Here is a 13,723-nt window from a genome sequence, read left to right as displayed (position 1 = left end):
TCGCTGCGTTGGGAACCAAAGGGAGAAAGGGGCCATGTTTAGTGAGGGCGGGGTGCCTACAGCCCCGTCGGCCAGGCTGTGGGGCTGAGCGGGGAAGGCAGCCCCACGGCCGGGGCCAGCACCCTGGGAGGCCGCCCCGCCGCACCAGGGGGGCACCAGGCCCCGACAGGCCTCTCCCTGCGTCCCCAGCCCGGGGCTCGCAGGGCCCCAGCACCCCGCTTTGGGGGGCCGCCCCCAGCCGAAAGGCAGGACTACGGGCAAAGGGCGCGTTCGCCCTGGAGGGAAGCAGCACCTCCAATTTCTGGGGGTGCCCGTGCACTTGTGTGCACACGCAAGTTGTTTCCCCCCGCCGCGTTCTGAAGATAATCCTCTAATCCTCTTCCGAGATGAAAGGCAGGGTGCTGGAGCTGCACCCACAGACCCACCAGTGAAGTACGGGGAGGCTGAAGGGAGCTGGGTGGGATGGGAGCAGCAGGCCCGGCAGCCTGCCTCTCCTCCTGCGTTAGTGGGGCCAGGGGATTTCACCCTGTGATCGCTGCATCAAGCAGGCTGCAAGGCGAGTAACGATCAGGTTTGGCTGAAACATCTCCAAGGGATGAGGAATTTACCCCTTCCCCTGATAAAGCTGTTCCAACAGTAAATAATACGTTTGTGTGGAAGTTTTATTCATTTAATTCAAGCTGCAGTTAGGCTATCAGAGCTGCTGAGAAAATACCAAGGAAAAAGCAGCCAGTGATGACCTCCAGTGAATGCTTTGCTTCCTCTGGACCAAAAAAATCAAACGTAATTCTTCCAAGCAAGACTTGCACCTGTAGCCTGTCACAGCTGAAATATGACCATTATTTCATGAAAGATACCAAAGGATATCAACAGCTGCTGCTTCAAATAGAGACTGTACACATGGAAACAGGGAGGTACGAGATCAAATAATACCACCCGCTCCCGCACTCGCCCCTTCTCTTTCAGACCTGCAAAAGGGCTTGTTTTTCCCAGAGCTGATCTTTCCTCTTCCCAACTGCACTATTTGGTCCAACAGACAATGCTACATCTCCTTATTCACCGTGTGCTAGTCAAAACATTCACCCATCACAACCGCTACATCCTTCCCCGGCACATAGCAAAATAAAGCTCTCCATACTATCCATCTTCTAAATGATAAATGTTCCAAGTAATTTTTATTTAGAATACAAGAGAGGTACAAATGTATTTACACTGTGTACATATACAATCAAATAATATATAATATCAAAGTTTTGTAAATAATGTTTACATAAATATTTACAAAGTTAAAGTGACAGTTGTTTGTTTTTTTCTGGAAGTAAAACACAGTTTGTGAGAACTTTATACATCTTAGACTTATAATTAATATTAGAATACCTTCTTTTAAGCTTTATGATACACAGCCCTCCTCTCCCGTGTGGCAGGACTCCAGAGGGCGCTTAGACTTGTCCTTGGGGACAGAGCTGGCCCAGGGACGGGTTTTCTCTGTCCCCAGAGGGCAGCAGAAGTAACAGCCGAAATGTTCCCATACGGCTGCGGGGAGCGATGGGGAGCGATGATGAGGAGCGATGGGGAGCGATGCTCCAAGGGCTGGAGCAGGCACAGCCCGGCAGAGCACAGGGTCCCCCACAAAACCTGCCCGTGGATGGGCATTTCCCGCTGGCACGTCGTGCTGGGGGTGTCCCCGTGGCAGGTCGCCTGTCCCCTCTGCCCGTGGCATTGCCTGGAGGTGTTGGGCAAACCCCAACACACAGCTCGGGCTGGAGGAGGGCAGGCAAGGGGATTTGGGGGGGGTCGGGGGTGGGGACGACTACACACAACCATTTGCTAAATCAGGGCTCCCGAGGAGGGAAATGTGTCCCTTTGGAAAGAGCCACCAGGGCCAAAGCTGCCCCTGGAGTAAACAGGCATGAGTGGGGTGGCCACAACAGAGCTGTGCCAGCCTTTCAACGGGGCACATGTCTCCACCAGACACTCACTGGAGCAGAGGAGGAGGCTTAAGAACAGTTTTTCTTTCCATCAAATTATCTGTAAAACCCTGGCATCACTCATCCAGGCCCAGCTTTTAGGCTGCCCCAGCCCTCCTCCCGTACACCTGCAAATCCACACAGGATGTTCCACTGTGTCTGTTTGCCCTTCTCCCCCTGCCAACCCCAGGGACCAGCAGCCCTCCCTACGCCGCATCTCCCCGGGGAGGATTCCGCACGGTGTGGCTGCACCAGCAGCTTGCAGAGCTCGGGGGGGATCCCCTCGCTCACCGAACAGCCTGCCAAACCCCATGCAAATGGTGATGCTCCAAAAAAAAAAAACCAAAAAAAACCCAAACCACCAGCATCCTCCCTTCAACACAAAGCAGCCCTGCCTCTGTCCCCCAGCTCTGCCAAGGGCCAACACTCCCCAGTTCATTGCATGTCTCGGCTCCATTCTTTGCTGTCCAAAAACCCGCTGCCGCGCCGGGGATTCACAGCACCATGGTGGGGATGTGATGGGCCAGGGAGGCGGGATGGGGCACGGGCAGGGCCGGCGAGTGAGCCTGCAGGGAGGCGTTGGGGGGCCGATGGCGGGCGCTTTTCTGGTGTGCCCGCAGCCCGGCCAGCTGGGAGTAGGCACTTTGGCAAACCTGGCACTTGTAGGGACGCTCGCCGGTGTGCAAGCGGACGTGGTTGCGGAGGGTGGAGGACTGGCTGAAGCGGCGGTTGCAGAAGCGGCACACGAAGGGCTTGTCCAGGGTGTGGATGCGCATGTGGGAGCGCAGGTTGCTGCGGGAGTTGAAGCCCCGGTGGCAGATGACGCAGCGCATGCGCCCCGTCGTGCTGGCCCCCGTCTCCACTGCGTGGAAGTCCTCTGGGGACAACAGGGGACGGTCAGGCGCTGCCCTCCGGCACAGCGGCTCACCCCCTCCCCGAGCCCCCAAGGTGCTGACTGCCCTAAATAACCACCCATGCCCCCTCGCTGGGTCCCTGCCCGCTGACGATGCCCGCTCGTGGAGACGCCCATCACGGGCAGAGTGGGGCCGCAGGCTGGCGCTTAAGGTTTTGGGATGGGGCCAGAGCTGCGAACAGGCTCACCCAAATTTAGGCGAGGGGGAACGACCCACAACCATGCTGCCCTGGCCTCCAGCCCAGGCTCTTCAGCAGCAGCATGTTGTCCCTGCACTGGTCCCAGCTTCTCCCCCTGCTCTGCTGGGCTCTGACCCAGCGCTCTCAGAGTGGGAAGTGGGGCTGAGGAGCACAGACGGGGTCTGGCTCTGAACACAGCATCCCCCAAAAGTGCCCGAAAGCTCTGCCGCCTGCCCACAGAGGTGCACCTCGGGGAACCATCAAGACAAGCGGAGATTGAAAGCCCAGGGAGAGAAAAGCCTCCTGCAATGGTGATGTGGGGAAAGATCTGTTAAATGCAGAGCGGGGACATAAGCAGTTGCATCCACTTGGCGTTTCGTAGCTCATTGGGGTTGCCTTGGCCCCACTCGCACATCTGCCCCACTTCTCCCTGCCTGGCAGGGTCAGGCAGCGACTGCTGGCCACCGCACCAGCAATAGCCGTGGGCAAACCAGCCCAGAGGTGACCCCCCAAATTACTGGGGACCTGCTCAAGCTGTACAGATCTGTCTCATAGTCCCTGTGTTTGTCCCCAGAGAGCTGGGGGATCTGACATATCCCCTGGGATGTCCCTGCCCCATGCCCACCCCATGGCCTCAGAGCTGGGGACAAGGTGAACGGAGAACAGGCAAGGATGCTGCACCCATGGCTGTTTCCGATGTTACCTACCATGTTTGTTCTTCTTCTGCTCCTCTTCCAGCCCCGGCACACCTGGGATGCCCAGGAAGGTGTTATGGGAGTTTCCATACCAGACCAGCAGCTCTTGGTCCGGAGGAATCATCTAGAGAGAGACAGAGAGGGGTGTGGGGAGGGGACAGCAAACAGCTCCCCGTGCATCCTCGGCTGGTCGCTTCCGACCTACCCTGGCCATATCCCATCTCCTGCGAGACCCTGCTGCCATCTGGGACCTGCCAGCGGTCCCCAACACCCCCCGTGCACAGGTTGCAGCACTGGTGGCGGTGACACGACTCAGCACCATCACCCAGCACGGCTCTCCCCCCGGGCTGGGCCACGAACAACATAACAGGCAAATAAGCAGCTACGGAGCACACAGACAGAGCTGGGGTCTCTGGAGTGAAGGACCCAGAGGTCCCTGCAGGGAGATGAGGACACGGCGGCACACAGAGACATGGAGAAAGAAGCCATTTGTGGACACACAAACTGCAGCAAGGCACAAATGACAGACACGAAAGCAGGGAGCCATGACACAGAACTCCGTCTCAGTGCTCCTGCAGAGCGTTTCGGCTCTGGACAGAGCCATTGGCACCCTCCTGCTGTAGGGCACAGGCAGCATCTCCCACCCGACCCCTCTGGGGTTTATTTTAGCTGGTGGAAATAAAAGATGTGCCAACAAAGGGTTCGTCAGCTTGGGGATTGGAGAGCACGGGGGCTGCTAAAGGAGTGTGTGGCTTGGGTGCAATATGCTGCCTACATCCCATACCAAAGTCCCGGTACCTGCAACAGCCCAACGAGATCTATAGGGCCAGGGAAGTGCTTTTGCACCAGCCACACTCCTGTTTCCCTGAAACGATGGCATTTCTCCTTCTCCTGTTGTTCTTGTTATGTTCCTGCACTGCCAGGGCGGCCAGAGCAAACAGCCAGGAAACACCATTCAAGCCTGCCCACGCACAGCAGCCACAGCTGGGAAGACGGATACTCTCACACCGTTTCAAGCAACACTAATAACAACATCACTTTATAAAAAAAATTATGCACAGATTTTTTCCTTTCAGGTCCCTAGTGTTAAGAACCTAATTTAGAAATGGGAAAGTCCCCTGTTTCAGAAGATGACTTTCCATACGCAGAGTAGTCCAAGAAAAGCATCATCCACATGAAACACAGATCATAAGTTAGATCACCCGAGCACTGAAAATGCACCTAATTTTAGGCACCTGAAAGCAGTGGGAATTTTGACTTCATATTTTCAAGTGTCCATCTGCATGAAGACCTCACTAGGACTGCAGACTAGGAATTTGGGAGGCAGAGGAAACCAATATCATTTTACATCCCAAATTGGTGCTGTTTCTCTGTGTCATTTTCTCTTAACAGAAAATGAGTTATTTTTAATACAAGCAAAGAGAATAAAATATTGCTGAAAGGATAAAACACATTGCATGCGTGCGTATGTGTGTGCGTGCGTGTGTTATTCTGCTGGAGCTGGTGCACCTGTGCCAGCAGCAGATGAGCACTCATGTGTATACACCCCAAAGCAATTTAAATTGCCCCCCAGGAATCTCTTGGCCTTCAGATCAAAGGCCAAAACTCACTGCCCTCACTTTATTTTCCAGCAGCGGCAACTTGGAATTACTGAGGAAGAGGATGGGAAAAAACAAACTAGTAAGTAAGGGCAGGAACGGGAAAAACACATGAAAATATTAAAGGCAAATAGTGAGAAAGGCACCCAACAAATCTGATTTTGTGATGGGTAGGTGAGAAAAGCATCCTGAGAAAGGCATCCTAAGAGATACTGCACTGGAGTGATGGTGCAGCGGAGGTGGGTGCAGAGCGACAGGGACCGGGCAGCTCGTGGTGCCCGCCGGGGAGGGGATGCAGCGGGCACGGGGCAGGAGCCCCCCAAGGCTGGTGGGGGACGGAGGGTGACAGTGCCCATGTGCTGCTGAGAGAGGGCACCGCTAAGTTCAGGGCGGTGTTCGTGTATCCTGACCGAGACTGAGCTGTTCCAGCTGGTCTCGGGCTGATGCTGTGCTCTCGGTCCAGGATTTGTGGCGAGGGAGGTGACAAGGCAGGAGCGGTGGGTAACAAGGGGGGAGCTCGCTCGGGTCCAAGATGCTGCATTTGTGTGCCCACGACTCCGCACTAGGGGATTAACGAGCGGAGAAAGAACCACAAAAGGCAAATCCTCTCTTGCTTTTCCTTTTCTTGTTGGGTGCACAAACCCCAACGAGTTTGAACAAGCGATCGGTTTTGGACTGCATGTGTGTGTGCACGCACGCGTGTTACACAGGTGGGAATGGAGAGCCCACGAAAGATGCAGATCCTCGACCTGTCGTGCCCAGTTGTGACCCAGCTCCTCACACACTCCATGCTTCCCTTCCTCGCAGTCTCACACAAAAAAACCCCGGCCCCTTCTGCTCCTCCCAGCACAGAGGGACCCACGGTGACCCTGCCAGACGCCTGCCATGCCCGGGGAGCATGCCGCAGTGTGATAACCGGCGCCCTCCATCCCCACTTTCACCTCCCCAGCCCTCAGGGTTCGGCGCTCCCAACATCTCAACTTTGCTGTTTGTATCGAGGGAATTAAACTCATCCTGCTCTGGCGCTCGCTGCTTCAACCCCGGGAGCAAGCCTGCAGATTGACTGTGACTGTCCGGGGCCTCTACACGCACCTCCCCAAATATCAGCTCACCTGCCCCATCGTCCATGCACACACACAAGGGGTGAGAAACACGGCTGTATTCCTAATTACACCATGGCTACCTGGGGTTATTTTACTGCTTTGCATAATTCAAGAACAGTAATAAAAAGCAATTAAGCTGCTGTCATAACAGGCAGGGCTGCCCACAAGAGTATCAGGTCTTAAAACTGGGTACAGCTGAAGCTTACGGAGGGGTGTTCAGGATGGGAGAGCAGCACAGAAGCCCTTGGGGCTCTTACAGTGCTGCACGAGGAAAGGCGGCAGAGCCCCGAGGAGGCACACAGGACTCTCCCACAGCAGAAGAAAATACCTGTTCTCTTCTTACTCACCCACTCGCCTTTCCCACCCCCCCCACAGCAATTCCAAACCCAGCCCTGATGCTGACTCAATGCAGGATTGAGCCGTGGTCCTGTGCTGGGGAGCATTTGAGCATCTGCTCCTCTGTAAGCCAGCGCAGGAGCCCGGATAGACCCAGGGAGCTGCCCTTGCCCACAGAACCAGTGGGCACTTGTGCTTTTTCCCAGCGAAGACCCTCTCCCAGCTGCGAGCAGCCGCGGGACCCCACGCTGCTGAGCATGTGAGACTCTGGACCCGATATACGGGAGAGGAACGGTCCCACAGTGCCGGTCTGGGATGGAATGGGAGATGTTCCCCTCTCGCCACTCTAAGCTGAAGCAGCTGCACAGGGACACCTCTCCACGCTACCACCTTCCTCCACCTGCAACAGCATCGGGCTATGGGGACTCTGTACACAAGCAGGGCTGGACCCCGCCATCACACCCCTGGCACTGCGTGACTTGTACGCACATGGCATTAATAACGCCAGCGAGCCAGACACCCACCTCCATCCCAGCATCTCCCACAGGGAGCTGTGGGTACCTCCAGCCTTCACCCCACAGCACGGCAGCCTGTGCCCTGGGACACCCCTGGGACCCAGCTCCTGCCCCTGCTCCCCCGCCGAGCCAGCACCCACCAGCGCTTCATACGGGAGCGCATGGATGAGCCGGGCAGGATGAGTCCCTTCCCCGCAGCCCCGCTGCAGACAGCCCGAGGCTCGGCTGCGCCAGCGCCGCACCCTGCCCGCTCTGCAGCTCCCTGCCCGGCTCCTGCAGCCCCGATCCTCCTCGCACTCTGGTTTACAGCCAGAGCTGCTTGTGACCCCGGGCAAAAGCTGTGCAGAGGCAGGTGCAGCCTGCATTCAGCACCTGGGTTTCACAGAACCCCCCAAACTTTTCCATGCTATGGAGAAACAGGTTCTGCACAAAATCCCATTTTTCAAGACGGCGTCAAAACCCCGCTCCTGCCTGAAACCCCAGCTGGGCCAGGATTACAGCTCTTTTCATGCTTTACACCCCAAAAGAAGCTTGGGCAGCGTTTGCTCTCCCTCTGCTCAGTGCACATCACCCCATGAGCCCACCAAAAGGGGACAGAGAGGAGAAGGGCCCTTTGCTTCTCCATAAAGCCCGTGCAATGGCCACTCCCCACGGTGCCTACCTGTCCCAGCAGGTCTGGGTGCAGGGGACAGCAAAGCCACCCTGTGCTCCCACAGACACCCCAGCAACAGCCCAAAGAACTGAGGATCTATGGGGTGGGAGATCCCAGCACCCTGCTTCCCTCCTGCGGCTGCTCGGCTGCCTCCCCACCCTGCTTACCTCAATTGCCTTGTAGAAGATGCTGTTCCCGATCTGGACCACCTCCAGGTTCTGCTCCTGCTCATTCCGTGCACATTTGATGTAGGTCATCCAGCTGCGGTGGTCCTCCTGGCTGGCATCGATGAAGTACCGCACCGTGCCATCTTCGTTAAAGACCTGGGAGGAGGAGAGAGCAGTTGGTAACGATGCTGCCCACAATGGACCGAGCCCCTCCACCTCCTGCCTCTGGGATAAAATCCCCAGCCGGGGACAAGCTCAAGGCCAGCATAACCTCGGAGCTGAGATCATGCCAGCAGCCGGGAAATGCCTGAACCCTTCCTGCTCATGGTGCTGGACCACAGCGGGGCTGAGGAAGGGTACCCTGCTCTCAATGGGTGGGCACAGCTGGCCCCGCCAGCCCATGCCCACCCGAATAACCCAGCTCCCTGTCTCAATCCCCCTTCTCGGCAGAGCCCCACCAGCAGCTCAGCCCCAAAGGGGATATTCGGCGTCCTGCAGCTGCCCACAGGAGCAGGGCATCCCTGGGTGGAGGGGGAAGGTGCCTGCCAGACCTGGCCCTCAGGGGAAGATGCTTTGCAGGGTGGCAGGAGAGGCGAGGGAAGTTTCCATTAGGCATAAAATTATAATTATAATAATAATAAAAAATAATTAATAATAATTTAAAAGTTCAAGTCTGACACTCAGCAAAACAAAAAAATACGAGGAAAACCTCCCTCTACTAGCCAGGCATTAATGCGTGATGTCCTGGCAGCTCAGGTCCCCCCAAACCCCACAGCTTCACTCGGGGTTACCCGCACCGGGGCTGGGACAAAGCGGGGGACAGGGCAGAGCCGGTTTCGCCCTCGGCACGCTGAGCAGGCAGCTGCCCGCCGGGTGTTTCACCACGACGGGAAAGGGCAGGGCAGGGTGCGATCCTGCTGCATGGGACACGAGCAACAGCGTTTCGGGGCTCCTCCGAGAGCTGGCTGCACCCCGAGGGGTGAAGCCTTGCCCTTCTCCTGCCCCAAGGGTCTCCTAAACCCACCCACCCTGGAGGAAGCCAGATCTTTGCACGAACGGGGAAACTGAGGCAGGGAGAGGGTGCCTGACGGCACACAAGCACAGGACAAAGCCCCCGGGCCCCAGGGACCCCATCCCTGCCTCTCGCCGGGCCAGCCGGGTCTGGGGGTCCGGGGGTCGTTACCTCCCACATGAGGTTGTTGTTCTTGCACAGGTCCACATGCTCCGGCGAGATGACCCTGCCCGTGAACGGTCCCATCTCGGTACCGGCCTTGATCCAGGTCTTGGAGAAGATGCCGAGCCCTTCCCCGGGGATGGAACTCTGGGCGATGATCACTTCCGACGGCAGCACCAGGCTGGACAGCTTCTGCACCTCTGCGGGAGGTGGGAAAGGGCTCGGAAAAGGGACCCGCCGCCTCCCGCCCCCCGCCCGCCCCGCCGCTCCCCGGGCCGGCCGCGGGGAAGGGCCGGGGGCGCCGGGGAGCCCGGGGAGTTGGGGGGGGGGTGGGTGGGTGGGCAGCGGGGACCCCTCCCCGGTGCCAGCCCAAATCCCGGGTCTGAGCCTTTTAAACGCCCAACCGGGCTCCTACAAAGCGGTACAAGGTTCCCCCCGGGGCATTGAGGAGGTACCTGGGAAAAGCAGCCCGGGCTGGGCGAGGGAGCGGGGCTGAGAAAGGAGGTTAAATGGTGTCTATTTCGGCCCATCCAGCAATTTGTCATGCTGTTAAAGTGATCTGCATTCATTAAACTCAACTAGAAAGAAATTGCTAATTCTAAATTCATTAGTCCTTTAGGAATGCTGTAGCGGTACATTGTGCCTGAATGGCGCAAGGGCTTGTTTAAAAGGGCCCAGGAATTCCTCTTACAAAATGGGGAGATGAGATGGTTGACATATCGTGAATGGAAATGGAATTAGCCTTCATGGTAAATTAAGAGAGGAACAGAAATCCGAGAGGGGGAAAAGGGAGCCGGGACGCCCCGGCGATGCCGGGGCGAGAGAAAAGAGATTGTCCCGGGCGGCTGAATGCGGGGCGGCCCCGGGCCCCCCCCGGCCCCCTCCCCAGCCCACGGTTTAAGTGGGAACTTTCTCAGGTCAAGCCCAAGTTAACCAAATGAATTTAAAGCCCTTCTTCCCCAGTCAACTGCTATTACACGCCTGGGGAGAGCGGGGCGCCGGGAGCCGCATCCCGCCGCCGGGGAGCGGGGGCCCGTCCCGGGGCTGATGATGGGGTGGGTTGGGGGGTGGCCGGTGGCGGTGGTGGTCGTGAGGGGGGGTGGGAGGTTTGTCCGGCGTCGCCACTCACCTCCGGAGAAGGACTGAGCCAGGACCTCGGCCGTGAAGGCGGTCTTGGGGCTGCTCTTCTCCTCGAAGAGCTGCTCGCCCAGGACGTTTCTCCAGCGGCCGTAGAGGAAGCTGTGCAGGATGTCGGAGGTGATCACCTCGGCCAGGGAAAGCCCCTGAGGCTTCAACCCGGGCTTGAGCACCAGGGCTTCGGCGGGCAGCACCGAGCCCATCATGGGGGCGAAGGCGGCGGCGGGCGGGCCGGGCTCGGCGGGGCGCGGGCGGCGGGTCGGGCTCCGTGCCGCTCGGTGGCTCCCGGCCGGCTATATATGAGCTTCATTGACCCTCCTAATTGGTTATTAATGACCTCCCTGACGTTGGCGGAGAGACTGGGGCTGCCGGAGCGAGGCGAGCCGTCGGAGCCCCCCCCCCCCCCTCCTCCTCCTCCTCCTCCTCCTCCTCCTCCTCCTTCTTCCCTCCCCTCCCCGGGGGTGGGGTGGCTGGAGGGAGGGAGGGACACGGCGAGCACACACACACACACACATACATACATACACACCCATGCATATACATACACACACATACACACTCACCGGCTCGGCCCCCCGCACCCCCAGGCAAAGGCAAATCCAGGCACCTGCCCCCGGCCAGGGGGGGAAAAATTAAAAAAAAAACCCAACGAAACGGGCAGAAATGCCCACGCCGCTGTCCCACGGACGGGGCGCACCCTCGGGTACGGTCCCGCCCGGCTCCGTTCCCCTCCCGGCCCCCGCGCTCGTTTTTGGGGCTGAAACGCGGTGGTTTGGGGGCAGCTGTCGCACCGTAACGAAATCGGTGGCCCCGACGCCTCCAGCCCCCGCTGCTCGGTGGAATTTGGCCCCCGCGGTCCCGGGGGAACGGGTCGGGGCTCCCCCAGCGGGTCCTGAGCCGCCGCTGCACCCCCGGCCCGGCGGGTCGGTACCGGCGCTGCCCCCCCAAACCCCTCCAAATCCCGGGGAGGGTCCCCATCCACAGAGCTGGGGGGGGGGAAGGAATCGGGGTACGCGCCCCCGAGGCTGGTCCCCGCTTGCCCCCAGGGCCAGGCTCGCCCGGCTGCAACCTCCAAGCCCGGCCGGTTTCCCAACTCCGCATCCCCGTCGCGTTTCCCAGGGGAAGGCGAGAAGGGCCGGGAATTTTGCCCACGGGTGAAAAGGGCCGGAGTGGATCCCCCACCTCCCCGCAACGGCAACCGTGTCCTGGCCCCCCCAACCCACCCAGGGCCGGACCCTCACCCGTGGGAGGCTGCTCTCCCTCCGGGGCTCTGCTGCCGCAGCACCCCCATCTCCGCACCCAAAAATATTCCCCGATCAGCCACGGTGCCCACGCCACCCCCCCGCCCCGCCGAGCCCCTTGGAGCCCCACAGCCACCCCTGCACCCCCCCAGGAAGGTGGCATCAGAGCTGTCCCCACAAATTCCCTGCTCCCCTCCCTTAGGGCCCGCAGCTTTGCCGGCTCAGCAAAGGGTTAATCTTTCCTGGATTTAAACCCAATCCTGCTGTGTCGGAGCTTAGAGCCCTCTCCTTAGCCTTGTTCTTTTGATTTTCATGGGGATGAGGGGCTGTAAAGGGCTGGGGGGGGGGGGAGAAGGATGGGCCCCCAAATTCCTCAAGCACTCAAAGGCCGGCTCCTGCGCTCCGCACCCCCGGGCAGCCCCCCCTGAGTCCAAACCGTGCCCACGCCAGCCCCCGGGTGGGTATTTTATAGGGTGAGCTTGTCGGGCAGCTCTTCCCCTTGGCAGGGCTGCCTGGCAAAAGTGATGTTACAACCCAGGTATAATTATTTCTATTAAACCAATCAAGAAGAGGCGCAAATGTCAGGAATCAACCCAAACCTGCGGTTACTGAGGGTGTTTGCCCGGCGAGAGGCAGCGCTGCCCTAGAAAGGGGAGGTTAATAACCTGCCAGGGTTTGGTTTGGGTTTTAATATGCGGAAAAATAAGTTTATTTTGTTTTTCTGGACTTTGACTATAGGAGCCGTCAGCCGCCGTGGCGTGTGAATATTTCAGCTTTGCTAAATATAACGCATCAGGTGGAAAGCAACACACAACACACGTCTTCCTCCGGCCGCCGAGGCAAACGATCCCCTCGGATTGCTTCTTTTTTTTTTTTTTTTTTTTTTCTTTTTCCCCAGGAAACACATCAACCCTCAAGTTATCCCGGGACAAAATAAAAAAATAATTCTTAAAAACCCCGCAGCTCCCGTGCGGGCTGCGCTGCAGCCCCGGTCCCGGCTGCGGGGGGCTCGGGGGTGCGGGGGGCTCGGAGGGGGGGTGATGGAAAAAGGTGGGAAAAAAAAAAATCCTTCCATTTTCTGCGTGGTTTTAAATATCCCCAGCTGTTTCCCAAAGCTTCTTCCCGGTCCTAGGAAGGTGCTTTGGTGTGTGTGTCCCCCCCCTCCTCGTTTCTCTTTTTTAATATCGCAGCTATCCCTCCTTTTTAACATTTAAGAGGAAACAAGTTTAATATTCATGGCTGTTAATAGAGAAGGGCCATTATCGCCGCCCCATTGTTCTGAGCCCCGCACAATGCTGCTTGTATTTTCATGTGTATATTCCCAAAGTTCCTTCTGAGCGTTTAGTGAGCACTTTAATATTCATGGGTGTTAATAGAGAAGCCCTCAGTATATTGGCATATTGTTGGGAGGTGTACATATTGGTCTGACTTTGAATAGCCACAGTCCTCTTTTCTTTTGCTCTGTTTTGCAGGGTTGATGGGCCAGGAGTAAATGGGCATTTTTCCCCCCCGTCTCCCCCTTACAGAGAGAACATCTTTATTCCAGTCCCAGACTTTCTGGTTTCCCATTCAGGACCCTCAGAAATAATGTCAGGCAGAAGAAAAGTGGAGCAAATCAATCTTTCATGGTCTTTTTGAGACCAATTTGACATCCATGGACTCTTCTTTTCTTTCACAGCCTACAAGGGGATGGTCAGGATCTGGACAAGGTTGGGGTCTGATGAGGGGAGACATGGGATCATAATGCAGCAAAGAGAGAAAAGAAAAGCAAAACAAGAAAAGATTGCAGGGATGGGGTGATGGAGGAAAAATGAGGGTGAATGACAGTGCAAGAAAGGAGATTAGAGCCCAGCAGCTGCTTTTTGGGGGGCGGGGGGGAGGGGGGAGCTCTCGCCCCTCTTCCAGCCCTTCGCATGAATAGGATTTGAACAGAGCGGAGATTGATTTATAGTTATTGCAGTTGAACATTTATTGCTCTTAAAGAGTGGCGGGGAGAAAAGAGAGAAAAGGGGTTTGAAAAGCTCCTTTCTGTATTAAAGAGGTATC

At 57.5% G+C, this 13,723-nt stretch overlaps 1 protein-coding gene across 1 annotated transcript; it reads right to left on the bottom strand.

Annotated features, from left to right (window-relative positions):
• Positions 1-2,461: 2,461 nt before the first annotated feature.
• Positions 2,462-10,642, bottom strand: PRDM12 (PR/SET domain 12). The gene is made up of 5 exons (XM_075055402.1): positions 10,429-10,642; positions 9,309-9,499; positions 8,126-8,281; positions 3,767-3,878; positions 2,462-2,844 (listed from the first exon to the last, which is right to left on the bottom strand). Exons 1-5 carry the CDS (start codon positions 10,640-10,642, stop codon positions 2,462-2,464), a joined length of 1,056 nt encoding a protein of 351 aa, XP_074911503.1.
• Positions 10,643-13,723: the final 3,081 nt, after the last annotated feature.

Source organism: Buteo buteo, chromosome 23 (genome assembly GCF_964188355.1).
Source record: "Buteo buteo chromosome 23, bButBut1.hap1.1, whole genome shotgun sequence".
Taxonomy (NCBI): domain Eukaryota; kingdom Metazoa; phylum Chordata; class Aves; order Accipitriformes; family Accipitridae; genus Buteo; species Buteo buteo.
Note: the sequence above shows the minus strand (reverse complement) of the source record. Positions and strands in the feature narration are given on the sequence as shown.